This window comes from Mrakia frigida (genome assembly GCF_051309035.1).
Source record: "Mrakia frigida strain ATCC 22029 unplaced genomic scaffold BDY24scaffold_4, whole genome shotgun sequence".
In the NCBI taxonomy this organism is placed as follows: domain Eukaryota; kingdom Fungi; phylum Basidiomycota; class Tremellomycetes; order Cystofilobasidiales; family Mrakiaceae; genus Mrakia; species Mrakia frigida.
In genome coordinates this window covers 949,125-975,640 of record NW_027481277.1, presented here as the reverse complement: position 1 = coordinate 975,640, position 26,516 = coordinate 949,125, and the positions used below count along the sequence as shown (strand labels likewise).

General features: G+C 54.3%; 10 protein-coding genes across 10 annotated transcripts; 3 read left to right on the top strand and 7 right to left on the bottom strand.

The window, feature by feature from the left end:
* Positions 1–180: 180 nt before the first annotated feature.
* Positions 181–2,418, bottom strand: BDY24DRAFT_378694 (acetate uptake transporter family protein). The gene is made up of 13 exons (XM_076638968.1): positions 2,381–2,418; positions 2,223–2,261; positions 1,974–2,090; positions 1,872–1,885; positions 1,621–1,770; positions 1,483–1,535; positions 1,307–1,347; positions 1,166–1,215; positions 1,020–1,086; positions 803–907; positions 665–719; positions 506–581; positions 181–420 (listed from the first exon to the last, which is right to left on the bottom strand). Exons 3-13 carry the CDS (start codon positions 2,081–2,083, stop codon positions 383–385), a joined length of 759 nt encoding a protein of 252 aa, XP_076500083.1. The 5' UTR covers positions 2,084–2,090; positions 2,223–2,261; positions 2,381–2,418; the 3' UTR covers positions 181–382.
* A 949-nt stretch (positions 2,419–3,367) lies between these two features.
* Positions 3,368–5,627, bottom strand: BDY24DRAFT_378692 (uncharacterized protein). The gene is made up of 8 exons (XM_076638967.1): positions 5,587–5,627; positions 5,079–5,399; positions 4,947–5,002; positions 4,393–4,874; positions 4,273–4,302; positions 3,886–4,169; positions 3,706–3,789; positions 3,368–3,587 (listed from the first exon to the last, which is right to left on the bottom strand). Exons 2-8 carry the CDS (start codon positions 5,339–5,341, stop codon positions 3,407–3,409), a joined length of 1,380 nt encoding a protein of 459 aa, XP_076500082.1. The 5' UTR covers positions 5,342–5,399; positions 5,587–5,627; the 3' UTR covers positions 3,368–3,406.
* Positions 5,628–6,548: 921 nt separating this feature from the next.
* Positions 6,549–9,048, bottom strand: BDY24DRAFT_207427 (uncharacterized protein). Its single transcript, XM_076636492.1, has 7 exons — positions 8,998–9,048; positions 8,436–8,850; positions 8,026–8,314; positions 7,285–7,877; positions 7,135–7,190; positions 6,911–7,011; positions 6,549–6,798 (listed from the first exon to the last, which is right to left on the bottom strand). The coding sequence occupies exons 2-7, from the start codon at positions 8,817–8,819 to the stop codon at positions 6,794–6,796; spliced, it is 1,428 nt and encodes a 475-aa protein (XP_076500081.1). The 5' UTR covers positions 8,820–8,850; positions 8,998–9,048; the 3' UTR covers positions 6,549–6,793.
* A 662-nt stretch (positions 9,049–9,710) lies between these two features.
* Positions 9,711–11,362, bottom strand: BDY24DRAFT_378688 (uncharacterized protein). Its single transcript, XM_076638966.1, has 13 exons — positions 11,326–11,362; positions 11,247–11,252; positions 11,124–11,138; positions 10,861–11,004; positions 10,742–10,778; positions 10,611–10,662; positions 10,527–10,537; positions 10,374–10,455; positions 10,281–10,295; positions 10,147–10,188; positions 10,045–10,065; positions 9,920–9,956; positions 9,711–9,830 (listed from the first exon to the last, which is right to left on the bottom strand). Exons 1-13 carry the CDS (start codon positions 11,332–11,334, stop codon positions 9,810–9,812), a joined length of 492 nt encoding a protein of 163 aa, XP_076500080.1. The 5' UTR covers positions 11,335–11,362; the 3' UTR covers positions 9,711–9,809.
* A 628-nt stretch (positions 11,363–11,990) lies between these two features.
* BDY24DRAFT_378685 (uncharacterized protein) lies at positions 11,991–16,786 on the bottom strand. The gene is made up of 8 exons (XM_076638965.1): positions 16,362–16,786; positions 16,140–16,297; positions 14,525–15,912; positions 14,400–14,434; positions 13,410–14,319; positions 13,202–13,291; positions 12,798–13,102; positions 11,991–12,665 (listed from the first exon to the last, which is right to left on the bottom strand). The coding sequence occupies exons 1-8, from the start codon at positions 16,572–16,574 to the stop codon at positions 12,321–12,323; spliced, it is 3,444 nt and encodes a 1,147-aa protein (XP_076500079.1). The 5' UTR covers positions 16,575–16,786; the 3' UTR covers positions 11,991–12,320.
* Positions 16,787–17,304: 518 nt separating this feature from the next.
* BDY24DRAFT_378683 (NAD-binding protein) lies at positions 17,305–19,357 on the bottom strand. The gene is made up of 11 exons (XM_076638964.1): positions 19,245–19,357; positions 19,090–19,140; positions 18,826–18,989; positions 18,591–18,681; positions 18,209–18,439; positions 18,078–18,136; positions 17,967–18,001; positions 17,877–17,897; positions 17,715–17,768; positions 17,571–17,617; positions 17,305–17,492 (listed from the first exon to the last, which is right to left on the bottom strand). The coding sequence occupies exons 1-11, from the start codon at positions 19,335–19,337 to the stop codon at positions 17,385–17,387; spliced, it is 954 nt and encodes a 317-aa protein (XP_076500078.1). The 5' UTR covers positions 19,338–19,357; the 3' UTR covers positions 17,305–17,384.
* Positions 19,358–19,432: 75 nt separating this feature from the next.
* On the top strand, positions 19,433–19,987 carry BDY24DRAFT_378682 (uncharacterized protein). The gene is made up of 2 exons (XM_076638963.1): positions 19,433–19,690; positions 19,769–19,987. Exons 1-2 carry the CDS (start codon positions 19,469–19,471, stop codon positions 19,865–19,867), a joined length of 321 nt encoding a protein of 106 aa, XP_076500077.1. The 5' UTR covers positions 19,433–19,468; the 3' UTR covers positions 19,868–19,987.
* An 829-nt stretch (positions 19,988–20,816) lies between these two features.
* Positions 20,817–22,426, bottom strand: BDY24DRAFT_207385 (uncharacterized protein). Its single transcript, XM_076636491.1, has 5 exons — positions 21,995–22,426; positions 21,781–21,895; positions 21,539–21,676; positions 21,085–21,453; positions 20,817–21,012 (listed from the first exon to the last, which is right to left on the bottom strand). The coding sequence occupies exons 1-4, from the start codon at positions 22,354–22,356 to the stop codon at positions 21,181–21,183; spliced, it is 888 nt and encodes a 295-aa protein (XP_076500076.1). The 5' UTR covers positions 22,357–22,426; the 3' UTR covers positions 20,817–21,012; positions 21,085–21,180.
* Positions 22,427–22,608: 182 nt separating this feature from the next.
* BDY24DRAFT_378680 (phosphoribosyltransferase) lies at positions 22,609–24,319 on the top strand. Its single transcript, XM_076638962.1, has 8 exons — positions 22,609–22,764; positions 22,865–22,967; positions 23,049–23,110; positions 23,261–23,323; positions 23,428–23,530; positions 23,634–23,762; positions 23,923–24,008; positions 24,093–24,319. The coding sequence occupies exons 1-8, from the start codon at positions 22,713–22,715 to the stop codon at positions 24,188–24,190; spliced, it is 696 nt and encodes a 231-aa protein (XP_076500075.1). The 5' UTR covers positions 22,609–22,712; the 3' UTR covers positions 24,191–24,319.
* Positions 24,320–24,469: 150 nt separating this feature from the next.
* On the top strand, positions 24,470–26,448 carry BDY24DRAFT_378678 (TauD/TfdA dioxygenase family protein). Its single transcript, XM_076638961.1, has 7 exons — positions 24,470–24,868; positions 25,058–25,116; positions 25,265–25,322; positions 25,410–25,435; positions 25,526–25,820; positions 25,927–26,000; positions 26,112–26,448. Exons 1-7 carry the CDS (start codon positions 24,508–24,510, stop codon positions 26,250–26,252), a joined length of 1,014 nt encoding a protein of 337 aa, XP_076500074.1. The 5' UTR covers positions 24,470–24,507; the 3' UTR covers positions 26,253–26,448.
* Positions 26,449–26,516: the final 68 nt, after the last annotated feature.

Sequence of the window (26,516 nt, the reverse complement as noted above, 5' to 3'; positions counted from 1 at the left end):
AGCTCAACTTTTTTCGTCTCCAAGTTGGAACGCGAATGAAGGCAGAAGGTTTGGGGCTTTCAGGTCGAGTGACGAAAGAGAGAGATTTATACCGTCGAGGCGAGTTCTCTGCAAAGGAAGCGCAAGAAGTAGAACGTCCGTCTTCTCCAGACAGGTCATTCCAGCCTCAGCCTTCTCTCTCGATTCTCTCATGAAGCAGTCGAAGAAGCGATTTCGAGAGTCGTAATTCGTAATGAAACAAGAAGAAGAAAGAAGAAGAAAAAATGAGAGAAACCTGAAACCCAAACGAGAGAGAGAGAACCGAACCGACGCGTCTCGCGGTTGTTCTCGAAGCCAGCCGACTTGGAACGAGAAGGGATCTACCCCATTTTGTGATCGTTCATCAGTTCTTCTTCGCCTTGTTGGCTCCGGAGAGGTCGTCTGAGGATCAAAGAAGGAAGGAGGTCAAAGGGTCAGGACGTGGACGCGTCGCGAAAGAGAGGGAAACGGAGGTTGGACAACGAACAGGATGGAAGGGTGAAGTGACTGGTCTCGGGGGTAAGGATTCCAGTAGCTCCACAGTACATGGCACTGAACGCGGCCTGTTGAGTATCGAAATCGAGAGCGAAATCGAGTCAGAACGAAGGACGTCAACAACAAAGCGAACTGAAATGAGCTAGCTCACGATGATTCCCAAGTAACCTCCAGCTGTGTGGCATCCGGTTGAGGCAGTGAACTCTCTGTGTAAGTGAATACGCTAGGAGTCAGTCACAGTCGTCGCGAGGAGCCGCTCCTTGATGAAGAGAAGAGACAGGGTGCTCACCCGACGGCCAGCATGAGGAAGGCACAGTCCAAGACCCAGAAAGTAAAAGCGAGCTCCACGGAAGCCTTGAGCGTTCCAAGTGCCATAATAAACGTGAAAACGAACCTGATGACGGAAAGAGGGAGAAAGAACAAGGGGAGCGATCAGTCGAGCTTCTTCCTCTTCCCTCTCCCTCCTCATCGTTCTCTGCGCGTTCATTTAGGTAGAAGGCGCTCACCATCCGATGAGGTATATTCCAAGGGCCGAAGCGAGTTCTCCAGGGGCGTAGTCGGCCGTCAAAATGCCTGAAGGAGAGAAAGAGAGAAAAACGAGGGTCAGCGCGGGAACGAAGAAAACTGCAAAGTTTGATGTTCATGGACGTACCTGAGCTAGGCCAGTAGATGAGTCCGAAGGAGATCCAGAAGGTTCCGTATCTGAGAAAAGAACGAAAGACGGACACCAATCGAGATCAGTCTTCGTGTGGGAGGAAAGCGACGCGCCGCTGGTCGGTGGTTCGGAACTCACGCTGAGAAGGCTGTAGCTCCGAAGGTGTTTCCGACGGCGAACTGCATACAAAATGTAGTTGAGGAATTAGTCAGTGATGTTCGAGAGGGATGGAGAGCTCAAGACGTTCGAAACCGTTCGAAAAGGAAGACAGAAAGGCTTGACGCGTCGTCCGAAAAAAGGAAAGCGTCACTCACCTCCCATTGCCCAGCGAGAAGCTGAGCGAGTCCACCGACACCGAAGCACATTCCTAGAAGAGAAGTTTGGGTCAGCTGGGAGTGCTCTACAAATCAAGAGAAACTCAATCGAGACTTCGAACCGAAGCGCGGACTCACCGACAACAACATTGGGATGAGTGATGCCTCGGACTCCGATGTTGAACATCGAGAGAACGAAGGTGGTGATAGCGAAGGAGAAGAGACCCAAAGGACCAGGGTTTCCGAGTTTTCGGTGGTAGACAGGGAACGAGGGCTGACTGGTGTCGACTACAAGGACATAAACAAGAAAGACGACGAGACGTCAGGAAGTGAAAGCATCGAGAGCGCTCTACGATTTCAGGGACAACGGAGGGCGTCGAGGAGCGTACGAGGGTGTCCTCCACTGCATAGGTGAAAGAAAGTATAGAGAACTCGAGTCAGTCAAGCCGAGGGCGACGCTGAGTCTGCAAAGACGAGACAAGCAGACGCACGGAGTGATGGCTCGGTTGAGCGTTGGAACGACGAAATGCTGGGTCTGCTCCGACTTGTGATCATCAGAAGGAGCGGAGAGGGCGTGAGTTCCTTGCTCGAGGTCAGGCATCGTTCTTCTGAGGAAAGAGAGGAGGGAGGAGGAGAGAGCGAGGTCAGCTCGCGCAGTTCCTTCACTTCGACGCGTCGAATCTTTCGAAACAGGAAAATTTTCACATCTCAGCTTCTCCTCGATGGAACAAAAGACTCACGAAAGTTGTTTGGAAAGTTTTGAGGTTGGTAGGTGAGAGCTGAAAGACGGTAAGAACAAAGGGAAAAGGAAGAGACGTTAGCCGACACCTTTCCTCCTCGAAGGTTTTGCTCGACAAAGGCTCAGCTGTCGAAGGGATCCAGAGCAAAGGGCACTCACCTGGAGACTGTTGGGAGGTAGAGGAGAGAGAGAGAGATGTGGTTGGAGAACAAAAGCCAGCACGAAAACAAGAAGAGTCGAGAGGTTAGCAGAACGACGGGACGATGCGGGGAAAGCGACGCGAAACGCAAACCACCCCTTCTGACCTGTTCCAACGCCCTCAGTTGGTCCCAAACTGTGTCGTAGATTTGAACGAGAGCCAGGTTAATCAGTGGTCAAACAGGGGCGCGGCCGAAGAAAGCCTCGAAAGGCTGTCAGCGCATCGACCTTTCGCGTCCAAACCTGGGTCTCTTGGACGTGTTCCCGATCCTTGGCCCCCATAGGATCTCGTTGACCGAGGGGGTGACAATTCGTGTAGCTCGGGTTGCTCTTTCTTTCTTGGACTTGTGGTCGACTAGAAGAGATGAGAGGTCAGCTTTACGGTCGAGGAGATGGACGGGTGGGGAGAGGAGGGAGCCTCGCTGGGGTTTTTCTTCCGAGATCGTCGATCTTTAATACCACAGCGATGTTCCCCAACGAATGCATCCGGAGCGTGACGCGATGAGATGAGATAAACAACAAGGAAACTTACGGCGAAGCAATCGTCGCCGGGGGCAACTTCGACGACGGTTGGTTTGAGCGAGCGCGTTCTTTTCCCCTCCCTTCTTAGCCTCGCAAAAGTTTCTATCAGCCCTACAGGTCGAGAGAGAAGGGAACTGAAGTTCGGTCCCGAAGGCTGAAGTGTCGGAAAGGGCTCACCGATCGCGACTGGACGGACGAGGGATCGAAGAAGGAAAACGAAACGGGTGTTCGAGTTCGACGCGTCCCCTCCTCTCTGCCTCCTCTCTTCCTCCCTTGCTCGCTCGTCCCCTTCCTCTCTTTCTCCGCTCTTTCCGAAACTATCCACCACCCTAACTACAAACCAAACCCCAAAAAACAAAGCATCGTGCAAATCGTTAAAAGAACCAAATTCGTCCAGTAAAACCTCAAACCCCACCCTCCCTCCCTCCCTCTCCCTCCCTCTCTCTCCTCCCCTCCAAACCCAACTCAAACCCCACCAGCAACAACAGCCCCTTTCCTCTTCTTGTTCCCATCCACCCCTCCCGGACCGGTGATGATCGCCCAAAGCTGAGCGTGCTTCGCCTCGAGGTGAGCGACGAGGTCGTCCAAGGGCGTGTTGGCTGGGTAGGGGGTTGGCGTTGGCGGGGAGGGGAGGGATTTGTCTCGGCTGGGAGAAGGAGAAAGAGAGGGAGAAGAGGGGGAAGAGGGGAGGGAAGAGAGGGTGTGTGTGAGCTAGATCGGGAGAAAGAGGCGAGAACGAAAGGAAAAAAGAAGGGGCGACTCACGCGCAAAGCGTACACGTCCTCCTCCCGCCGTCCTTCTTGTTGGGTTTGACGGTCGTTTTGGTCCAGAACGTGAGGAAGTCGAGCCTAAAAGCAAAGACGAGAGTCATTCAGCACATCTTCCGAATCGGCCCAGACGCGTGCGTCCCAGTTCGAGAGTCGAATTAATCCGGAATGGCTCACCTCCCCTCCCTCTCCTCCACCGCAGGCATCCCACCCGTATACTTCTTATCCATCGACTTCCCAGCGTTCCCAGGCTCCGCAGACGGCGATCTCGACCCCGTCGAACCTGTTGTTGTTGAACCCGTTCCGGACGCGCCAGGGGTTTCCGACCGAGCTGTTTCGGTGAGTCGACGATGTTTGGCTGGCGAGTTGGCGGGGGAGTCGTCGTTGGGTGCTGGGGTGGCGGAGCGTTTGAGAGGGTTGAGGGTCGAGGAGGTGTGGGTGTGGGATGGGGGTGGGAGGGACTTAAGGAGGAGGGAAGGGAAGGGAGGGGAGAGGTGAGGAGGTGAGTTCGAAGAGAGAGAGAGAGAGAGAGGAGGGAATGGAAAAAGAAGGAGGGATACATACTTCTCTACGAGGGTTCAAAGCAGCGAGTTCCTGGATGGATGAACGAGGTGAAGGTGGTCAGAAAGTCAGTCAGCGAAAAGCTTGGACGCGTCGTTCTCGTTCTCGTTTCGAAAAACTCACCAGTTCGCCAACCCTCCTCCTCAACTGCTCGTTCTCCCTTTCCAACTTTGCCCTCTCCCTCTCCTTTTCTTCCTCCGTCCCCGCCATCGTCTTCTTCTCCTCCCTCTCCTTCTCCACCTCCCCTCTCAGCCCTTCCACCTCCCTCTCGAGCTCCAAAACCCTCACCTCCCAACCCCCAAGTCTCTCCTCCCAACCCACTCTCAACTTCCTCTCCTCCTCAACGGCAACTTCCGCTCGTTTCAACTTCATCTTCCACTCCTTCTCCACCTTCGACGCAGCTTGGTGCGACTCGGTCTGCGCTCGTTCGAGGTCGGACTGGAGCTGAGCGAGTTGGGTTTGGAGGGGTTTGAGCTGGGAGCGGAGGAAGAGCACCTTGGATCCGAGAAGTTCGTTGTTGGTGTGGCGGAGGGATTCTGATTGGGTCAGAAGGGATTGGAGGTGCTGCTGGGTTTGCTGGGGGAGGGAGAGGTTTTCGTGCAGGGCTGACGAAAGAAAGAAAAAGAAACGCGTGTCAAGAAGAGGGTCGACGCGACGAGAAGACGAGGGGAGCTCACACTGCGTCAGACCGAGCAGGGAAGCTAGATCTCGAGAGTAGAGTTCGTTGGTTTGTCTGCCAACACATGAAGGAAGCGAAAGAGTCAGAGGAACGAAGCGACGACGGGAAAGAAGGACGCGCGTCAACTCACCTCATCGACTCGAACGAAGACGACGACGACTCGGGCGGAGAGGGAATCGCTGCTGCTGCTGGGACGAGCGTACCACCGTTCGAGTCCAGCCTGGAGGCAGATCTAGGTCTCTGGAGAACGTGGTCGAGGAGTCCGTTGGGTTTCGAGAGAGGAGAGGCTGAGAAGGGCGAAGTTGTCGTCGGAGGGAGGATGGGCGCTTGGAGACGACTAGGCATTGAAGAAGGAGATGAGGAGTTTGAAGTTGAAGTTGAGAGGGAAGCCATGGGAGAGTGAGCGAACAACTCTGGAGGGACTGGGTGAGCAGAGGAGATCTGGGGAGGTCTGGTCAAGAAGGAGAAAGGGAAACGAGAGGTGAGCTTCGAGCTCGTTGATCGATGGGACGCTCCTTCCCGTCTCTGCTTCTCCTCTACCCTTGAATTCCCTCCCTTCAACCAGACTAGACTTCTTCAGCTTCTTCCCAAGCCATCAAAAGGAAAGAAAAAGAAAAACCTTCACGCGTCCTACTCACTCCTGAAACAAGACGACATCCTTCCTCACGACCCTCACGCCGCCTCCCTTCCCTCCTCCTCCTCCCTCTCGCTTCGTTGCTCTCTTGACACACCTCAACACATGTTCCGCCCACTTGTCACTCCCTTTAAACTCCTTCTTCCTGCACACCCCACAGACGAGCACGTTCCTTCCCTTGGACCGATGGGCCGTGATTTCTACAAAAAAAGGGGACGCGTTTCGGTCAGGTCAGCTCGCGAGCTCACACCCACACCCTTTCTCCTTTCCCTTCCTCCTCGTTCCTTCCCTCGGTCGCTAAGGGCAAAACCGCTTTTGTATTTGAAATACTTGTTACTAACCTCCACCAACAGTCCTAACACTCGCGCTCGTACAGTGGATCAACAACCTGTGCGACGCTAACGCTTGGTCCGAGGGGAAGGTCGAAGAAGGGTTCGGCAGGCACGAGTAGCAGACGAACGAAGCTTCGTTCCCTCCGTTCGATTGCTGCGCCTCTACTGCTACTGCTGCTGCTGCGGATGTTAGAGGTGGTGCTGAAGGAGGAGGGAGGGTCGGACTGGGTTGAGAAGGAGCGGAGAGCGAAGGAGTCGAGGTGGAACCGTTGCTGATTCGAGGGTACAGAGGGAGAGGATTCGGGGTTGAAGAGGGGAGGTTGATGGAGGAGACGGGGAGAGGGGGTGGGTCCATGACGAGAGAACAAAAAAAAAGGAGAAAGGGGGGAGGAAGGAGACCGGGGGGTCGACGTCGGGAAGGAGAAGGGAAGGGAAGGGAGGAGGTGAGCTCGACGGTTTCGAAACACGCTCGTCTCTCTACGCGGACTCAGATTCGATCGGTTTGGGGTTCCGTTTTGCAGTTTTTTTTTCTTCTTCTTCCGATTCACGTTGCTCGAAGCTGCTTCTCTGCTAGATCTCAGAACAAGATTTTCTTCCCTCCAGCCCTCTCTCCCTCTCTCTCCTCGTCTCCAAGCTTCTTAACGGTTGAACGATAATATCCAGAAGCAGCTCTTGCTTGGCCGATTGAAGTAGCACCCGAATACTGTTGTGACGATTTAATGAAAAGGAAAAAACTAAAGCTAAAGGGAAATGAAAAGACTAGGGAATACAAGCAAAGTAAGACGAGGGAAGAGGGAGGGAGAGAGAGAGAGAAGAAAGGGAGGAGCCTTTCGCGTCGAAGGGACGATGGAGGGTAGGGAGAGGGAGAGGGACGGGTGTTTAGACTGTTGAGAGGAAAGAAGAGAGTAGGAAAAGGTCAGCTTCAGCTTGTCGAGGGGGTGGGGGATGGCAAGAAAGAGAGGGAAGGAGGAAGACGAGAAGGCGACAACGACTCACAGAGGATCCTGGTGTGGATGTTGGCCTTGGTGGCCGAGATGGCGTCGTAGATGGACTGGACCTCCTGAGGGGAGACGTTCGAGATATCGGCCATGAGGTAGCTGAGCAGAAGAAAGGAACGAGGGAGAGTCAGTCGAAGGAAAGACGGAGAGGGACGAACGTCGACGCGACGAAACGAAACGAGACGAAACGAGAACGAGAACAAGAAGAGAGAGGACACTCACGCGATGTCCTTCTTGGAATCCGAGAACTGCTTCTCGATGTTGTGGTCGGCGAAGATCTGAAGAGAGAGGAAGAATGGAAGGAAAGGGACGACGACGGTCAGTTCCTCGAGTCGAGTCGAGTCGAACGAATCGAAACGAGACGAGACTCACCTCGTTGATAGCCCTCAGCACTCCAGGCTCGTTCCTGTGCACGTGGCAAACTCGAATATGGCTAGCATCCTCGGTCGTGATCACCCTCAAGTCGACCTCAGGGAAGTTGACGGCTCCAACACTCGATCCATAGTTGAGGTACCTGATCAACGCCGTCGACACCTCCGCTCCGATCATCCTCTGGGCCTCCTCGGTCGATCCTCCGATGTGAGGGGTCAAGATGGTGTTGGGAGCGTTCTGGATCCTGCTCGAGAACGTCGGGTTCAGGTTGTCGTTGAACGTGGGTCCGTTCGCTCCAGGCTCCTTGGGGAACACGTCGACGGCGGCTCCATGGAGATGTCCCGACTCGAGGGCAGCGGCGAGGGCTTCGAGGTCGACGACGGTTCCTCGGGAGTTGTTGATGAGGTAGGAACCGTCCTTCATGAGCGCGAACTGCTCGGCTCCGATGAGGTTCTTGGTCTCCTCGAGCTCGGGGACGTGGAGAGTGACGAAGTCGGCGGTGGAGAGGAGTTCGGGGAGGTCGGTGACTTGTCGAGCGGATCCGAGAGGCATGATGGGGACGATGTCGTAGTAGATGACTTGCATTCCGAAGGCTGAGAGGCGAAGAGGGAAAGAGAGGGAAGAGGGAGAGACGAAGGAGGCGCGAAAAGGTCAGCTTTCGAGCTTCAAACGGTCTTCGAGTGCTTCTCAAAGAAGGAGGAGCAGAAAAAATACTCTGGTCGATGGAAAGAGAGAACATACCTTCAGCCAAAACACTCAACTGAGTTCCAATGTGACCGTAACCCACGATACCGAGGGTCTTTCCTCGAACCTCCCAGCATCCCTTCGAGACCTTGTTCCAAACACCCTCCCTCATCTCCCTCGCTCGATCCGTCAACTGCCTCGAGAGACAGACGACCTCAGCGAGAACGAGCTCGGCGACCGATCTCGAGTTGGAGAAGGGAGAGTTGAAGACGGCGATTCCAGCTGAGGCAGCGGAGGTGAGGTCGACTTGGTTGGTTCCGATGCAGAAGCATCCGATGGTGAGGAGCTGGAAGGTGAAGAAGACAAAAGATGAGCAGGGGTCAGCTGAACGATCTCGAAGATGGTCTAGATGAAGAAGGAAAGACGCGTGAAAAAAGAGAGAGAAGGGAGGGAAGAAAACGACGAACCTTCGTAGCAGCCTTGATGACCTTCTCGGTGATCTTGGTCTTACTCCTGATACCGATAGCGTGGAAGTCTCCAATCTTGGCCAACAGCTCCTCCTCGGACCAAGCCTTGGTGTAGTGCTCGACCTGGTACCCTTGTGCCTTGAACATCTCGACGGCTCCAGCGGCGATGTTCTCGAGGAGAAGGACCTTGACCTCTCCCGATCCGAGAGGTTTCAGCGTTCGAGGTTGACGAGGGTTGAAGGCGGGAGCGATGTTGGGCGAGAGAGCGGAGGCTGCAGAGGTGGGGATTCCTCCTCCTTGCGAGAAGGAGGCGATGGGAGAGGTCGAGAAGTAGGATCGAGTCGAGGGAGGGGATCCAAAGTTGGTGGGCGAGGAGATGGGCATCGCACTGTTGGTGTTGAGAGGAATGGGAATGCTGCAAGAAGGGAAGGGAAAAAGAGGGTAGAGAAGTCAGTTTCGTGGTTCGAGGAAGCGAAGGAGGATCGGGAAGTGGTGGAAAAACGAGGCGAAAAAGAGAGGGAAGAAGGGAAGGCGATGAGCTCATCCTTCGACCAGCTCTCACCCTCGCTTCACCCTCCACCAGCATCACTTGAAGGTCAAAGAGTATATCCCAGACCTCCCTAGACAACTCCTCTATCCCTCCACGAAGTCGAGGGACGAAAAAAGAGCTAGCTTCCAAGACTTCTCCGTTCGTCCTCGTCGTCCTTCCGTTTCGGCCTCGTCGTCCAAAGACTCACCTGTTGGGAGGGTTCGAGATCGAAACCGAAGATCGTCTATCGCGCGAAGTGGACTTGGACATGATGAACTTCTGAGGGTGGAGAGATGAAAGAGTTGGGGGGATGGTTTGTGGGTGTTGGAAGGAAGAAGAGCCAGCTCGACTTTTTCATGACTCGAGCTTAGGTCTGCGCTCTCCCTCTCGAAGGCGAAAAGGTCAAATCAAACCCGCACAACTTTCGAGGGTGGGGGAGTATAATTCGGAGTGAAAAGGTCTTCTTCCTGTGGTACCCGTGAAGGGCGATAACGGAGGCGAAATAGGATTCAGATGAAGGTTTTCCCTTCGCAAGTAGTGGCGTCGGAGGAGGCGCGTCTCGTTTCTTCTTTCCTCCCTTTCACATTCCAAGTTTCGTCTGCGTTTGCCCCGCGTCGAGCTCTTTAAGATAAGAAACTCGCATGGGCTTGACGGAGCTGATCCTCGAGTGCAGCAGCTGCGAGGCCGTTTCTCTGACGGAGAGGAAGAGAGAGAGAGAGAGAGAGAGACCTGACGCGTCGAAGTTTCGTTGAAAGGGTCATCAAAAATCCGAGGTAAGAAGGCTGAGGGAGGGAGATAGGCTGAAGCGAGAGGTATGGAGGCGATGAGAGCGATGGGTGTCGGATTTAGTACTCGAAGTACTTGAGCTGTTGGTCGAAAACGAAAAGTCGAAGAGAGCAGGTCAGCTTGGGTCAAAGTTGAGAAAGGGAGGGAAGAGACGGAAAAGCGAACGCGCCTTGTCGCTCTGCTTGAAGAGAGCGCCGCCGTCCTCGCTGTGATTCGAAGAACGTCAGACCCAAAGAAAGAAGGAATAGGATCAGCTCTCAGGAAGAAAAATGGAAAGAAAGGAACGAGACTCACGTGGGTCGCGTGTCGATGGAGCTGCGACGCGTCGAAGCGAAGAAGCGGTGGTTAGATCAGGCCTATACAGAAGGACGATCGGTACAGCAGCATGCTACTCACTGGAACTTGTAGGGGCCAGTTCCTCCGGGAGGAGAGAAAACTCTGACAGAAGAGGAAATGAAAGTGACGGAGTCGGCTCGATCCGACGCGTCTTCATAACCGACACGATCGTAGCAGGATTGAGCTGAACTCACCTGACGTGGATACAGCTTTTGGCAACAAAGAAAAGGACAAGAGATGGTCAGAAGCTGCGACACAACAAGAGAGACGCGTCTCTTTTCACTCACTGCCCCTCGTTGTCGAGCAAGATCTTGCCGATGAAGTCCTCTCCGTGAGGAACGGAGATGATCATGTACGAGATAGGCTTGTCTGTGAGCACACGAGTCGTCGTCAGAGAGGGTGGGATAAGGAGGGGAAGATGGAGGAGAGGTGCGACGAACAGAACTGAATCCTGAGACAGAGCGAACGTAACGAGGTCAGACTCTAAGATGCGGTGGAGGAGTCGACTGCAGATGTAGACTCACCCTTCCTCTCCTTCATCAAAGAGCTCTCGAACCTCTCCAAGGCCGTGCTTGGCTGAGAGAAAGAGAGACAAAGAGGAGATGGTGAGCTTCAGCGCAAGGCGACTGTGGCAGAGCGGAGATCATTGACTCACCATCGTCGAGCTTGAGCTGGTTGAGCTTGACGAGAACCTGAGAGTGTTTGAATCAAGAGTCAGGTTCGAGAGCGAAAACGTTTACCTCAGCGAAAGGGAAGAAGGAAGGTCGAGCACACCTCGTGCTTGACGTTTTTGTCCTGGAAGACCGTCAATCCGATCTCGTCGATAGGCTTCTCCTCCCTCTCAACCGTAGCAGAAGGAGGAAGCTCTCCGGTATCGGTATCGGCGTCCTTGTGCGAAGGAAGGGCGTGCTTGACGGCCTGGAGAAAGCGAGAAGGAAGGACGAGGGGAAGAGAGGTCAGTGCGTCGAGCTCACTTCTGCCATCTCCTCCCTCTTGCCCATGATACTCCATCTGAAAGCTGATGACGGAATACAAACCCCAGTAGCTTTGTGCTGGGAAAAGGAGGAGAGGAGGGGAAGCAATTCAGCTCGAGGGTAGACAGAGCGGAGGAGGAAAGAGAGAGGAGGAGAAGAAGGAGGAAGCTCGTGAGCTCGACGAACAAGGTACTGCAGGGAACGAGGAAGGGCGAGAAACAGTCAAAATCGAAAAGGAGATCGAAGGATAGGTTCGAGAACCTACGGATGCCATGTTGATGTTGAGTTTTGGTTTGGGAGTGGGTTGTGGTTGAGGGGAAAGAAAGAGGGAAGGAAGGCCAGCCGAGAGACCCCTGTGTCTTCTTCTACCGCAGCTCAACGTCATCAGCAGGTAAGTCTATAGCTCAAAATTTCTGAGGGACTCATCTTTAAGACGTCTTTGCTCGGGCTTTCCAGTTTTGAGTGCCTACCCAAAGGGAGTCTGCGAGGGAAGGGGGGCGGTCAAACAAGCTCGACGCGCCGACCTCTCGAAATGCCAGCCGCTGGACCTCCAGGCTTTGAAGATAAATGCAGGCTCCCCAGAGTTTCTCTTCTGTAGATATAACGAGTATAAAGAGAGGTACCAAACAGGGACTTGGTTGGCCCATCGCGGTACAACCTCGTCCTTTTCCGTTTCCCTTTCCGTTTCTGATTTTCTGCTTTCCTCTTCCTCTTCCCCATAAATACGACTTTGGTTCGATTCTTGTGTTGGGTAGTAGTTTATGTGGTTTCATGGGTGTGTTAGATTTTTGTCCCTGCGATCAACGAGAAGGGAAAACTGTCTCAGATTGAACTCGACCAGCCGTCTCGACGCGTACTGTATCGACGCGTCACGACCCTTCCTCTTTTTGGTTTCGGCAGCAGCCCTCGTCTCTCTTTGCTTCACTGGTATAATCCATCGAGCATCAAATCAAAGAGCAGGGGAAGAGAAGGGACCATCAAGCACATAAAAGCAGCGTAGCGAGGGAGACCATGAGGAGGTCAAAAAACGAAGAGAAAGCGTTGTGGGCGAGTCGTTCGAATGAAGAGAGAGTGGGGAGAGTAGTATAGAAGAGTCGTCAAAGACATGGGTATGCATAAAAAGGGGATCGTGTCGTAAGAAAGGAGAGAAAGAGAAATTATGAACAAAGAGAAAAGGAAGGAACGCGTCGAGCGAGTCGTTTGCTCTCTCAGACGAGACCGACGACGACCTAAAGGGGCACAAAAGGATACAGAGAGTAGTCAGCACAACATCGATTGAAGGCAATTTCGCAAAGCGAGAGACGAGAGGGCAAACTCGCAAAGCGAGAGACGACGAAACGAGAAACTCACCGTAGCCCTCAACGACTGCAACTTCCCAAACGTTGCCTCGTCGATCATCCCCGTCCAGCCCATAACTCCATCCTCGATGTTCTCCTTCATCTCCTTGAGAGAAGGTAGAACCGAGAGGTACTCCTCGGATCTCAAAGACTGCGACTTCCATCCCCAGGATTGAGAGACGGAGAAAACATCCGGAGCCGACGCGAATCGCGTGAGGGCGGTTCCTAGAGCTGACGGGCAGGAGATGGAGAAGTAGCATTTGATGACCTACGAGGGAGGAGGGAGGAAGAAAGAAGGAGGAAGACGAAAGAGGTCGTCAGGCTTCAGCGACGCGTCTCTTCTTCTCGCTCGGAATCGATCTCGATACCAGTCCCTCCACGATCACAAAGTGAGACTGACCTTCCTAGGATCCCTGAATGAAGCGGAAGGGACTGTAGCAGGAGTGGAGACCCCTGAACCCATCGAGAATCCAGACGACGCTGCTGAAGGCGGCGAGATCGAAGGCGAGTGGGTGACGGGAGTGCTGGTTCCAGAGAGGGATCTCGAGATGGGGATGTGGTTGAGATGAGAGGAGTTGGTGGTTGGAGCGGAGGTGGAGAGGACTGCTGTTGATCCTGGGGGACTGGCGGGCGACTGAGAGGAGGTGAGAGGGTTGGCGTTGGTGGGAGTTGCAGCGGAGACGGGAGGAGCGGAAGCGAGAGGAGCTGTGGAAGATAGCGGGATAAGACGAATGAGACGAAGATCAGGTTAGCTGATGTGAAAAGATACGAGAGGACGATAGAGAGGAAGGAAGGGAAACGAACTGGGCTCGAGCATCGATTGTCGATGAAGGTAGATCCCGAGTTGGATCTGTCGATCCTTCTTCTTGATCGTTTGAGCGTAAACGTTGAAGTCTGAATGAGCGAAAGGCGAAACAAGAGGAATGGAGCGAACGAGGAGATCAGCAAACGAGAAAGCGACGCGTCGTCCTCTCAACGAAGGCGAAACACAAAGAACAGACAAAAAACTCACAGCTCCCGGCATAGAACACCGTATTCGAATACTCCCTCTGCTTCTCCTTCAACTTATCCACCCCCCAGAACTCAACACTGAACCTGAACGGCTCGTACTTCGTCCACATCGCCTCCCCTCCCGCTCCTTCGTTCCCAACTCCCAGATCCCCTTCCAGAATCTCCCTCCCGCTCCTCCATCCCTTCCCAACTCCAAAGAAGTCCCTCTCCCCTGCAGCACCACTACTCTTCTTCCCTCCTCCCACTCCCGCTCCTCCTGCTCCCACCGCTCCCAGAGGAGTCGATCCCGTCGTGGCGAGTCCGGAAGAAGGGAGAGGGAGGAAACCGCCGTAGTCTCCGATTCGATGGGTATCGTCAACTGGGACAGGCCAGTAGAGTTTGGTATCTGCGATGGAAGGGGAGGAGGAGATGGGCGGGAGGAGGGAGAGGGCTGAGAAGGAGGAGGTGTTGGTCGGGGATGAGGTTCCGGCTCCGAGAGGGGAGAGAGGAGCAGAGGGACTGCCTCCGTTGGTGGGAGTTCCTCCGTAAGGCGAGATAGACGAGACGGACCCGAAGGGACGAGATCCGGATGGACTTCCACCACCGTAGGGAGACGACGCGCTTTGACTGACAGATCGAGACCTTCGACGACGACGGGCCTCTCGCTCGAGGACCTTGCCTAGATCGTGAACGATCCCAGTCGTCGAAGAGCTGATCCCGAGTTCTGCTGAAGCGGCGGAGGCGAGGTCACTGGAGGTGGAAGAGTTGGGAGAGGAGGAGAGGTTGCTGCTGATCGGGGAGGCGGAGGAGAGGATTCGAGTTTTGAGCTCCTGCTGAGACCAGTTGGAGGTTTGAAGGATGGCGAGAGGTGCGTAGGGCAGGGAGGTGGAGGGATTGATGTCGTGGGATATGATGGCGAGTTCTTCGAAGGTCTGTGAAAGGGATGGAGATCGAAATGAAAGTCAGTTTCGAGACGCGTCGGGCGACGATAGAAAAGAGGTCAGGGACGAACCATGTGAGAGTAGTAGATGCCTTTGGCGAAGAGTTCTGAGTAGAGCGGACCAGATGAATATGTAAACGGGATCAGCTTCGTTCTTTCTCTCTTGGTCTTCAACCACCATCTCAAGCAAAACTCACCGTCGAACTCAGCCTCCTCTTCCTCTTCCTCCTTCTCCCCCTCCTCCATCTCACTCTCCGTCTCAAAACTCCCTCTCCTCTCCTCTCCTCCTCCCATCTCCTTCTTCATCGCCTCCCTCTGACTCCTCCTCAGGTCGTACACCCTCTTGGCGACGCGGTACCGTTCCATCTCGTTCTTCACGAAGAAAGCATCCGAGGAGATGACGGCTCGAAGCCAGGTTGCTGGAAGACCTCCGAGAGAAAAGATGGGTGGGAAGTCGGTTGAGAGTGACGAAGAGGAGGAAGGTTGGTGGTGGTGGTGAGGGTGAAGAGGTTGGCGGGGAGGACGAGACGAGGGCGAGGAAGTGGAGTTGGAGGAAGCGGATTCGGGAATGAAGGGGAAGTAAGAGGAGGGAGACGCTGGGTAGGTGGAAGATTTGCTCTTTCCCTTGGATTGAGAAGCATCTACGGACGGTCTCCCTCCTCGAGCGAGTCCTCCAGCAGCAACCTTCTCGTTCCTCTTCGCAGCGAGGTAAAGCTTCTCCTCCACCGCGAGGATGTCGACTCCCCATCGAGCGAGCCAGCAGGCACAGGCTTCTCCGATCCTGTTGGAGGTGAGGCCGTAGAAGAAGAGAGGTTGTTCGCGAGAGTACGCCGAAGACGCGTCGTCGTCTCGGAGGGCGGAGATTCTTGAGGAAGCGAGGGAGGAGGATGAGGAGGTTGTTCGGAGGGAGGCTCGAGAGGGAAGAGGTTTGGAGGGAGTACTGTTGGACTGGGTGGGTGTTGAAGGTCGATCGGTAGGATGGACGGAGGAGGTTGGGCTCGACGAAGGGAATTCGGAGGTCGAGGGTGATTCGGTCTTGACTCCTTCCTTCGACGCTGAACTTCTCCCACCACCACCGCTCTTTCCACCCTCTTTCTCCTTCTCAAGTACCTCCTCCTCATCAACTACACTCTCCTCGACCCTCACTCCCAGATCCTCCAAGCCTCTCCCGCCCTTTTCCTCAATCTCGCCGTCCTCTCCTCCGGCTTCCCATTCCTCTCCTCCCCATCCTCCCACTCCCTTCCCAATTGCGAATCCCAAGTAAACACCAACGCTCCAAGGACTCATGCTTCCGATAACGAGTCCCAAGACTCCCTGGGTTACTCCGGGGAGACCGAGGAAGAGGGACGTCGCGAGGAGGGAGAGGAGAAACCGAGGTGTCGCCGGTTGAGCTTGATCCGGACAGAGGGGAGGAGGAAGATTCGAGCTCGAGCTAGGACTGGCGGTTTGAACGAGGGAGAAGGAAGGAGAGAGGGGATGGAGGGGAGTTGGGTGGGTTGTTGGGTAGACGAAGAGGGGAGGTCCGGTCCCATAGAGGCGTGAAAGGATGATTTCGAAGGCCGCACGAGAGATGTTGGGATCGTCCCTGAAGCAGCGAAAAAATTATAGAGCAAAGATCAGCGTAGGTCACGATGTTTCGAGGGTTGAAGCAGATCTCCCAGCTTCAAGCTAAACGAGCTTCAAAGTGTAGGAGCCGGGAGGAAGGAAGGAGCCACCTCGTGCGACCTTCGTTCCTCTGCTTCGCTCGTTCGACCTTTCTCCTCCTTCCTCACTCCCTTTTCTACAAGCAAAAATACCTCCGAGCCTACTCACATCTGCAGATTAATCTCCCTTCCACCATCCGAACTAGTGACTCCCATCGCCGGTTCTACAAGCGTCGGTCCTCCTCCTCCTCCTCCTCCATGTTGAGCTCGACCGACGCTTCCTTCCTCTTCGGACCATCCTCCAGTGAATAAACTCGAGAAGAAGGCCTGCAACCCAGAGAACCGATCAGTTTATGGGTAAAAGCTTCCAAGAAAGCTGGGAGCTACTCACCGCCTGAGCCAGAACGACCTTGTGCAACCTGTACTCTCTCCCAAACCGGTCGACTCTGACTTTGACGTCCGAGAGCTGACCTCGTTTGAAGCAAGCTTCCAGATGAGCCTGAAGGATCGAAGCTCCCGTGGACGGGTTGAGATCGATGCCTGGGTGGAGCTGTTGAGACGAAGGAGGAGTGCTGGTAGAGGGAACAGGTCGAGAAGCTGTCATGAAAGGTGGGAAGGAAGGTGAAAGGGAGAGGGAGAGGCTGTGGGTCAATGGTTCCTCGAGCCGGTCTCGTGCGATTCGGTAGAGAGCTCAGAAGGGAGCGAATGGAGGTCGAGGGGAGATGTCGGAGGGGAGAGGAGGGAGAGGAGAAGGAGGGCCGAGAAAGAAAAGAGAAAGAGGAAACGAAGCAGGAGGAAGTTGGGAGGTGAAAAGAGTCAGCAGGAGAGGAGAGGAGAGGAGAGCAGCACGCGAGAGCCAAACGTTCTCTTGCTCCGGCCTCTTTCGCTTTCTTTCCCGGGAAAGTTTGGTTTGGAAAACTTTGATACATCGTGAAGAAGCTTCTGAGGTTTTTGAGGGAGAGGAAGGTTTTTGTGCGACAACCGCTTGGAAAGGAGAGAGAAAGGGGCCCGCGTCGATCTCACGTCGTCCCGAACTAGGCTCGTCCCAGCCGCTCTTTCTTCCTTCGGGCGGACCCGAAAGGGAGGACGGCTGGGACGAGCCTAGTCCCGAACGCCGTCTCTCTTTCTTCCCTGAAACGCGTCGTCGTCCATCTCAGGCATCCCTAAGAGTAAGGTACGCACGGAGAGTAGCCGTTCTGACAGTAGACGAGCTGCAAGGCGTCTCTCCTGCCCGCAAGGGAACTCTCTTCTTCAAAAAAACGACGACGCGTCTCCCCTCGCCTTCCCGCTCTTCCTTCCCCTCTCTCTCTTCTCCACAGACGCCCAAAAATCCAACAAAGAAACACAAACATATATCAAAGAACATTCCCCGAATTTCACCGAAACAGTTCCAACCCCGTCGCGTCTCGTCTGCCTAGAATCCCTCGCACTCCTTCTCGCACCAAGCCCAAAGCTTCGCCTGGATCTCCTCGTCGGTCGCCTCAGGTCGAGTAGGTCCAGGTCTCGCCCAGGGGACGTAGTACTGCGACGTCGAACGAAAAGAAACGAGGTCAGCGAGAGACGATAAAGACGCTTCGGGTGATGGAACGGGACGACGAACCTTTCCTCCGAGATCCTTGCCTTCGACGGTGGTTCCGAGGAAGAGCTCTATTAAACGAATATAAGGTTAAAGAAAGGGGATTGGTCAGTTGATGGGTTTGGGGGAAGGGAGGGAGGAAGGAAGAGAGAGGAATGCTGGACGAACGCGTGAGAGCTCCCATCGCGGGAGGGTAGGTGAAAGCTCCGAGGACCTTTTGAACTGCAGAAGAAGAATGAAGAAACAAAACGAGAGAGTCAAGGGTTTGGGTTGAGCTGCCAAGCGAGAACGGAAGGGGGATGGGAGAGGAGAAGAGGAGAGAGAACGAACGAGGACCGGTATTTCGCCAGACTGCACATGGGAACGAGTTAGTTTCCGAGGATCGGTAGGAGTGGAGTAGAAAGAAGCTAAGCTACTCACGATCGGAGTTGAGGTTTCCGGGGTTGCAGCTCGTGCTGTGGAAGAAGAAAGGGACGCGAGGTGAGAAGGGACGCGAGGAGGAGGTCAAGAACGGAAACGAGAGCGACTCACGAAACCAATCCCTGAGAAGCGTATCTCTTCTGGAGTTCGTTGGCGAAGATGACGTTTCCCTATCAAACAGTATCAAACGAGGATCAGTCGCGTCTCGAAGAACGAAAACAAACGAGGAAAGCGACGCTCACAATCTTGCTCTGGAAGTATCTCGCATGGACTCCCAACCCAACCTTGGGTCTATCCGTACCTTCGACAACCTTCAAGTTGTCGAAGATGATTCCTCCCTTGGGAGCGCCGAGGTGTCCAGAGGAAGACGTGTTGACGACTCGAGGGAAGCCCTCGGCCTTAAAGGGCGAAGCGAGGAGGACGGGAAGAAGGATGGTGGTGAGATGGTAGTGGCCGAGAACGTTGCAGCCAAACTGGGACAGATGAGAGAAGGGGACAGAGAGGGAAGACAGGAGATGGTCAGAAAGGGACGAGGGGAAGGGAGAAGAGCGAGGAGCGTCGCGTCTTTGTCTACAAGGCCCCTAGTTCGTCCAGGATCAAAAGATAGCGTTGAGTAATACTCGCCTGCAAATCGTGTCCGTGCTTGGTGATGGCTGAGGCAGCAGGGAACATGACCCCGGCGTTGTTGAACAGCATCTCGAGGTGCGACGTCTTCCTGAAGAGATCAACCGAGAATGCGAGACGTCAGCGGGGAGTTTCAAAGGTCAGAAAGGAGGAGTCTCGAGTCCTTCAATGAAAAAACTCGATCTTCAAGATTCAGAGATCGCTCGAGGAGAAGAAACGATGGAACGTAACGCACGAAGCTAACTCTTCCGCCCCCTTTCTGACAGACGCAAGATCCTCCAAGTCGACGACGATGAATTCAACTGTTCCACCGACATCCTTGAGCTTCGAAATGGCCTCCTCTCCCTTGCTCGTTGATCTTCCGAGGATGTAGACGTGTGCGTTCTTCTTGAGCAGAGCCTGGAACGACGAGGGAAGGAGAGATTGGAGGTCTTGAGCTCGAGGTTGTTCGTCTTCCCTTCTGCTCCCATCCCAAAACTTCCGCAGAGTACAGACCCACCTTGACAGTCTCGAGTCCAACTCCTCCGTATCCTCCGGTGACAGCGGCGACCTGAGAAGAAGCAACGAGCGAGAAGAAGAGGGAGCAAGAAGGAGGAAGTCGGAGGGAGGGAGGCTCAGGGCTGAAGGGAGATTGAGATGTCGAGCTTGACTGACCTTTCCGGTAAGATCAGGAATCTCGTCGATACTCCAAGTAGGCTTGGAGGGCAAGCATTGGTTCCAAAGCATGTTGAGAGTGAGAGAGGCCATGGTGAGGGTTTGAGGGGAAGAGAAAGAAGGAAGGCAGGGACGAAGTGACGTCCGATTCGGCCAGGCCTCTGAATCTTCTCCCCTCTCCGCAAACGGCCATCATCTCCCTTCCCTCAAATCTGCCCGAAAACATGGATATCGAGGCCCTCTCGTCACTCTCTCTTGTCTCTCCCTTCCTCAAGCAGTTCCCCATCGAAATCTACCACGAGGGCCTCAAGCACTGCGACCCTTCGACGCTCGCCAGAGCGTCCCGAGTCTCCCTCGCCTTCCTTGAGCTCTCCTCCCCTCTTCTCTACCGGGACGTCAAGTTGGTTGTATTCGAGCAGATGGCTGAGCTCTTTTGCGACAGAGAGGTGAGGGATTCTACCTTTTTACAGTCCCTACCCGCTCCCAGAACGAGAAGGCTCATGCTTTCTCCTCCCTCCTGGCAGTCCTCCCAACCTCTTGTCGAACTGCACCTCTCCACCAAATACGAACGTTCACCATCCTCATCCCTGGGCCACACCAAACGTGCCCTCCCCTCTCAATAGATCGATCTCCCTCTCTCCAACCGTTGCATTTCGACGAGCTCAACGCTCAGTTCGCGGGACACTCCTCCTTTCCTCTTCACCTCTTCAATCCCTCCGTCGCCACGTTCGCAGCTGCCCCTCCCAAACTCTCCGTGATGCAAAATACGTACTACACGAGTCTGGTCGTTACGCGATCTCAAAGTATACCGATCAAGTGGTCCCGTCTCACTCACCTCATTCTTCGCGAGTGCTCCCTCCGGGTCGAGGACGACGTCTTTCCTCCTCGGAAGACCCGGTGTCTCTCTGTGCCACCGATACTCAGATTCGAGATCTTCATCTCGTACTTGAGGTCTCTTGTCTCAACTTGCCTCCTAGGATAGGTCGACTGGGGCTCGAGATTCTCGCGGAGATGGGAGGAGTCGGCGGGATGGGTTTTGGATGCTTCGTCGTTCGTTCTCTGCAGAGCTTGTTGCTGGGAAGCCGGGCGGTGAGAGAGGTTCTGGTTCGAGCGGCGGAGGCTGATGGGAAGATTATCGAGTCAGAAGTGGAGAAGAGAATCGGGAAGGAGAGGTTGGAGAGGCTGAAGGAGGAGCAGAAGCTCAGGTCTGAGATCTTGGATGGTTGAACGTGAGTCGCGTCTTCTCCTTCTCTCGTCTTCGTTTCGAAGTTGGACTGACCTGATCTTCGCTGCTTCTACAGAACCCCGAAGAGCTCACGAGGCTGCTCGTCGCCTAGGGTTCGTTCGTCGATGATCATGACCATTCGTTCGAGCTCTGCGTTTTGCTTTTTCGTCCCTTCTCCTCCTCGTTTGGATTCCCGTTTTGTTCATCAGTAGCAAGCTGAGAAAAACAAGATCTTCGTGCAAACTCTCGATGAAGCAAGAGCCAACCAAGACTCTCCTTCTCGACTGCGATCAAAAAGAAAGGAGAGCACGGACGACGCGTCGAGATGGCTGGTCGAGTTCAAGCTTCCCTCGTTCATCGCAGCAAAAAATCCAACACGTCCAAGAGAACCACATAAACTACTCAACCCAGGAATCGAACCAAAGTTGTATCTAGAGATTTTTTTGGAAGAAGGAGAAGGAAAGAGGAAAAGGAAAGGGACGAGGTCGTCGCAACAACTGAATGGGCCAAGCAAGTCCCTGTTTAGGCCTCTTTTCCCACTCGCTATACCCCCAAAGGATCAATTCTGTCAGCGAGTGATCTCACTCCCCCAAGAGAGAAGGGCTGAAGTCTCACGGTTTGCTTTCGTCCAGTCACGTCCCGTTCAACCTTGCTCCTACACCTCCTCGCTTCAAGCTCGTTCGACCATATCATCCACAACTCAAGCCGAACTCACTCCTTCCTACTCCTCCACCCATCCATCCCCCAAACTCCTTTCAGCAGCTCCTCGTGAACCATAAAGTCCTTCCTCACCGTCCCAGCATCAAGCTCCTTGCTTCCCTCTCCGTCCCAGCTGCCGAGCACAATCCCATTCTTGTCGGCCGTCTGAGCGACAATGTCCGGGAAGGCGACCGTAGGAGGAGTGAGGAGGGGGCGAAGTTGCCAGGAAGCCATGGGACGCGTCGAAGGGTGAAGGAAGAGAGGAGTGGTGAGGGTTGTGTAGCGCTGGAAGGAGAAAGGAGGGGGTGAAGCAGGCGTCAGATTGATGAAAAAAAGGAACGTGGGTATCATGGGAAGAAAGCATGCTTACGGGTTGGAGGAAAGTGGTGTAGGTGAGGAGACGAATGGCGGGAGTTGGGTGTTCTTTAGAAGGAGGTTCGAGGAGTTCGAGGGTTGAGACGTAGGGAGAAGCACACCATCCTATCAGTGCCGTTGAGGTGATGGTCGTCTGTAAGTTGAACGAAAGAGATCGATTCAGATGAAGGTCGAGAAAGGAGACGCGTCCAAGATGGGGAAGAAAGAGGGACAAGGCATTGAAGCGAACAAACTCACGCTGATGGCACACCCAGCGAGGAAACACCTTCCGACGAGTCCAAGATCGGCTTCAAGGATGAAGATGAAAGGGGAGAGAAGCGACGAGGTGACCAGCGAGCCGAGGGAGAAAGCTCTGGGTCGGAAAACGAGAGATGGTCGGGAAGGAAAGAATGAATGTCAGTCCCTTCGTGTTTCAGCCTGATGACCTGCGAATATGATACGGAAGACTGACTTGAGGTAGTAGAGAGCCTTGGAGATGGGTCCAACGTAGACGACCATGGGGTAGGTGGCTCCTGCAGGCTCGACAGCAGGAGGGACGATCTCTTCCTCGACTTGAGCTTCAACCGCTTCCTTCCCAGCTTGAGCGATCGGAGTAGCCGAGGCGTTGACCTTATCCGACCTGAAGAGAGATGAAGTTGATATCCGACGGGAGGAAGAGGTGGAGATGGACCTGTAGGAGGAGATTGAGGAAGCTGGACAAGGGAAGGAGGAGGAGAGAAGGAGGATGGGAGAGCAGGAGGACGAAGAGCGAAGGAAGGAGGATTGATTTGCTGTTCGAAGAAGGCTCAGCCGAGCGGAGGGGGAGAAGAGCATGTTTCCGTGTATCGAAAAGGGAGCTGGGAGGTGGACGGAGGGAGGGAGAGAGATGAATGCAGTCGAGGGGAAGGAAAAGCGAGCTCACCGAAATCGCAAAGAGTCCCTCCTCGTCGTCAAAGCGACGAGGCGGCCGCAATTTCTCTCTCACATTTTCCAGAATCTCAGCACATGATACGCTGACGTTCCAATTCACCGACAGCTCTGAGGTAGATACAGAAAAACAAAGCGGAAAAGAGGTGAGGCCTCGGCCCACGCGAAGAAGGAAGAGGATCAGGAAACCTTTGCTCTCCTTCTCACCAAACACCCACACCCTCTCTTTCCCTTCAACCCCTTTCTTTTCTTTCTTCTACACAATGGGACACGCCGAGCAAATTCAGGGAGCTGTTGGAGACGGTCACCTTCGAGGTTGGTGCTCTGTAGAGAGAGAGACGAGGTAACGAGTCCGGACGACAAAGACCTCGAGCTCACCCGCTTCCTTCCTTCTTTTTTTCTTCCTCCTCTCCAGTGACCTACAACGACGTTCACATCTTGATTGGAAACCGAGCTAAGCAGATCAAGGCTGAATTCGATCCTGATCTCATGATCGCCATCGGAGGTGGAGGATTTTTGTCAGTTCACAGAGCTCTCTACTTTCTTCCCTCTTCCGCTCGAGCTGACCTCCCGTCGCTCCTCTCATCTCTCTCTCTCAGCCCTGCTCGAGTCCTCCGAACGTTCCTCAAGTCCCCAACTAGGAAGGCCAACATCCCCATCCGTCAGTCTCCTGCTCTTTTCCTCTCGAGTCCTCTCGAGTCAACTCTGAAGGCGTCAAGAAAGCTGAACCCTTCTTCCTCCTCGTTATCTTCCTTCCTCCCGTCCCTTGCTTCGCTTCTGGCCGACGTTATTCTCGTTCTCACATCTGCAGAGGCCATCGGACTCTCCCTTTACGAGGCTCTCCCCTCTTCCGTCGAGGAGACCATTGGAACTGGTTCGTCGTCGCGGCATCCCTCTGCTTCAAAGCGGGCTGAACGAAAAGCTCGAGCTCACCCGCCGCGTCCTCCTCCCTCCCTCCCTGCGTTGCATCATCAACAGAGGTCATTCGAACTCAGTGGCTCGATTTCAGTACCTTGGGACACGCTGGAGGTATCGGACTTCTCGGCAAGAGGATTCTGATCGTTGACGAGGTTGACGACAGGTTCGTCGTCTTGCCCTTCGTTCCCTTTCCGCCCACGCGTTCTCTCGTCGAGGCTGACTTGACTTCCACTTCGACTGCGCCCTCCCTTGCATCTGTAACCTAGCCGGAAGACTCTTTCCTACGCCGTCACTGAGCTGCTGAAGGATATCGAGAAGCTCACGGCTGAGCTCTCGCCAGAAGAGGCTGCCACCCACCCTCCCACCCAGATCGCTGTTTTCGTCGTCCACAACAAGTGAGTCCCTTCAGATGATCATCCCCATCGGTTTCAACGCCATCCTTTCCTCATACTCGTCTCTCCGAGAGTCAACCGACGGTCTAGCTCTGGACTAGAAACCCGTCCGCTCTCGACGCGTCGCGAAATCTCGAGCTGACGACCCGTTCCTTCTTCTCAGGCTCATCCCCAAGCTCGGAGAGCTTCCTGCCAACGTCGCCTACTTCTCTGGAGAGGATATCGGACCCGTTTGGGTTGAGTACCCTTGTGAGTTCAGCTTCGTTCTCTCGAGGACGAGTCGTTCGACCAAACTGATCCGAACGTCTCTTGTTTTTTTTCCTTTGTTTCCAGGGGAGTCTCCCGATATCCAGCAGCACGACCAGCTCGCCTTTGGAGAGCCCGATCGTGAAGCTACTGCTCCCAAGCCTGTTTACTTCGGAGAGGTGTAGACAGAGTTGTGGATTTGGGTAGGACGAGCGTCGTCGGTGGACGTTCCATATGTTTTTTCTTCTTCTCAAGGGTTTCTCAACCACGCGCTCGTTCTATAGATGATATATCAAGCCTTCTTTTCATGGTCACCCTTCGTCATGTTCTTTTGCTTCGCTGCTGAGCTGAGGAAGGTTTTCTTACTCTCGGGTTGCCCAGGGAAAGTCGAGGTCGCACCATCCGAAGTGAAATCGGGATGCCCTTCTCTTCTTCTCGTGGCGCTGTCTCTTCCTCTGTTTTCTCTCCCAACCACTACAACCCTTACCAGCCCCCTCTCACCATGCCTATCGCCACACCCACCTTCCCCGTCCCTCTCGTCTTCTCCGACTCCCTCCCAAAAACCTACTCTGCTCTCACTCCAGCCATCGGGACAGAGTTCGCTCCTGAAACTCAGGTTTCTTCACTTCTTTCCTCCTCGGCCCCGTCAACTTCCATTCGCGACCTCGCCATCCTCGTCTCGCAACGAGGAGTCGTCTTCTTCCGCGAGCAGGATCTGACTACGGCTGAGCAGAGGGAGCTGGTGGACAGGTTGGGAAAGGAGACGGGAAGGCCTGAGGAGAGTGGTCTGCATGTGCATCCTCTCGGAGGAACGAACGAGCTCGGAGGAGGAGGCAAGGAGGAAGTTTTCAAGATTACTGCCGGTGAGTTTTCGAGTCTGTTTCTTTCCGAGACGATGGATTGATGCGGGGGTAGGGAAGCAAAGGAGAACAGGAGGGAAGAAGGAAAAAAGAGGACGGAGGACACGCCATGCGAGCCGATCCTCGCTGACGACCAGACCGCTGAGCTCACTTTTCGTTGGTCTGTTCTCTCTTTGTTTTCCTTGATAACAGAGTTCAACGGTGCCTCGGAGGATAGTTTCAACAGGTCCACTCGAGCTTCGAACATCTGGGTGAGCCTTTATCTCTTTCGTTCTACTCTGAGGTCGAGCTCAAGGAGAGAGGGCTGTGGGAGGACGTGGGCTGACTTTTTTCTTTGGTCGTCTCCCCACTCCTGTCTCCTCCTACCATCTCGTATACTTCTCGTTTCGCCCTTTAAAGCACTCGGATATCTCGTTTGAGAACTACCCTTCCGACTATGCTATCCTCAAGATGAACAGTGAGTTCCTACGACCCTCTCTTCTCAGCTCGATCGTTCTCCGACCTGACGCGTTCCTCTTTTTCTTCCCTTCTCACCCTCTTCCAGCACTCCCAAAAGTTGGAGGAGATACTGTTAGTCTCGTCTCCTCTCTCTCCGTCTTCTCCTACCTCAGTGAAAGCTCCAGCTCTAACATCCTCTTCCGTTCCTTCTTCTCTCCTCAGCTCTGGGCCTCAGCCTACACCGCCTACGATCGACTCTCGCCAGCGATGCAAAACTTCCTCTCCACCCTCACGGCTACCCACGTCGGCGACACCTTCCACGCTCCTCCAGGCGGGAAGTTCAAGGAGCCTCGAGGCCATCCTGAGAACAACGGCCAGCATCTATCCGCTTCCCACCCTCTCATTCGAACCAACCCTGTGACTGGATGGCGAGGACTCTACGTCAACAAGTTCTTCACCAAGAGGATCAACGAGCTCAGTGTGGACGAGTCGGATCATATGCTCTCGTACCTGTTTGGTGAGTTCTCATCGACTTTCTCGTTTTCGACGCGTCGTTCCACAACGGTTCGAGCTCACCATCGTCTCTCTTCTCCTTCTTCCCGCCCTTCCTTCTCGTCTTGCAGAGCACATCGCCCAGAACCACGATCTTACCGTCCGATTCCGCTGGCAGCCTGGGTCTCTCGCCATCTGGGATAACGTTCGTCCTTCTTCTCTTTCTCTTCCTCCCTCCGTCCTTGCTTCCCTTCGCTGCCACGTCTCGGGAAGACTGACCATTTCCCTTTGCTTCTTCTTCTTCCTTCTGTTACAGCGGTCCACCCTTCACTCTGCCACGAACGACTACGGATCAGCGACGAGGGAGGGAGACCGAGTGGTGTCCGTCGGGGAGAAGCCTTACTACGATCCTACCAGTCTGTCGAGGGAAGCTGCTCTGAGAGTGAAGCAGGACTGAGCAGAGGTGCACGGTTATGTTCTTGGTATCGCTTAACTTTTCTTTTCGTTGTATCTATACCAGGAGGGAGCTCGCTTTCTTTTGTTTCTCTTCTTTCGTTCAGCCCTCGGGCCTCGTTCTTCCTTCGCTTAATGTTCTAACGTCTTTCTTTCTAGATTTACATATTGTAGTTCTCTCTAATGACTTTCTCTCTTTACCTCTTCTTCCTCCCGAGCAAAAGATAGAGAGGCAAAAGAGGGATGACGGGCCGAAGGTCGCACAGCT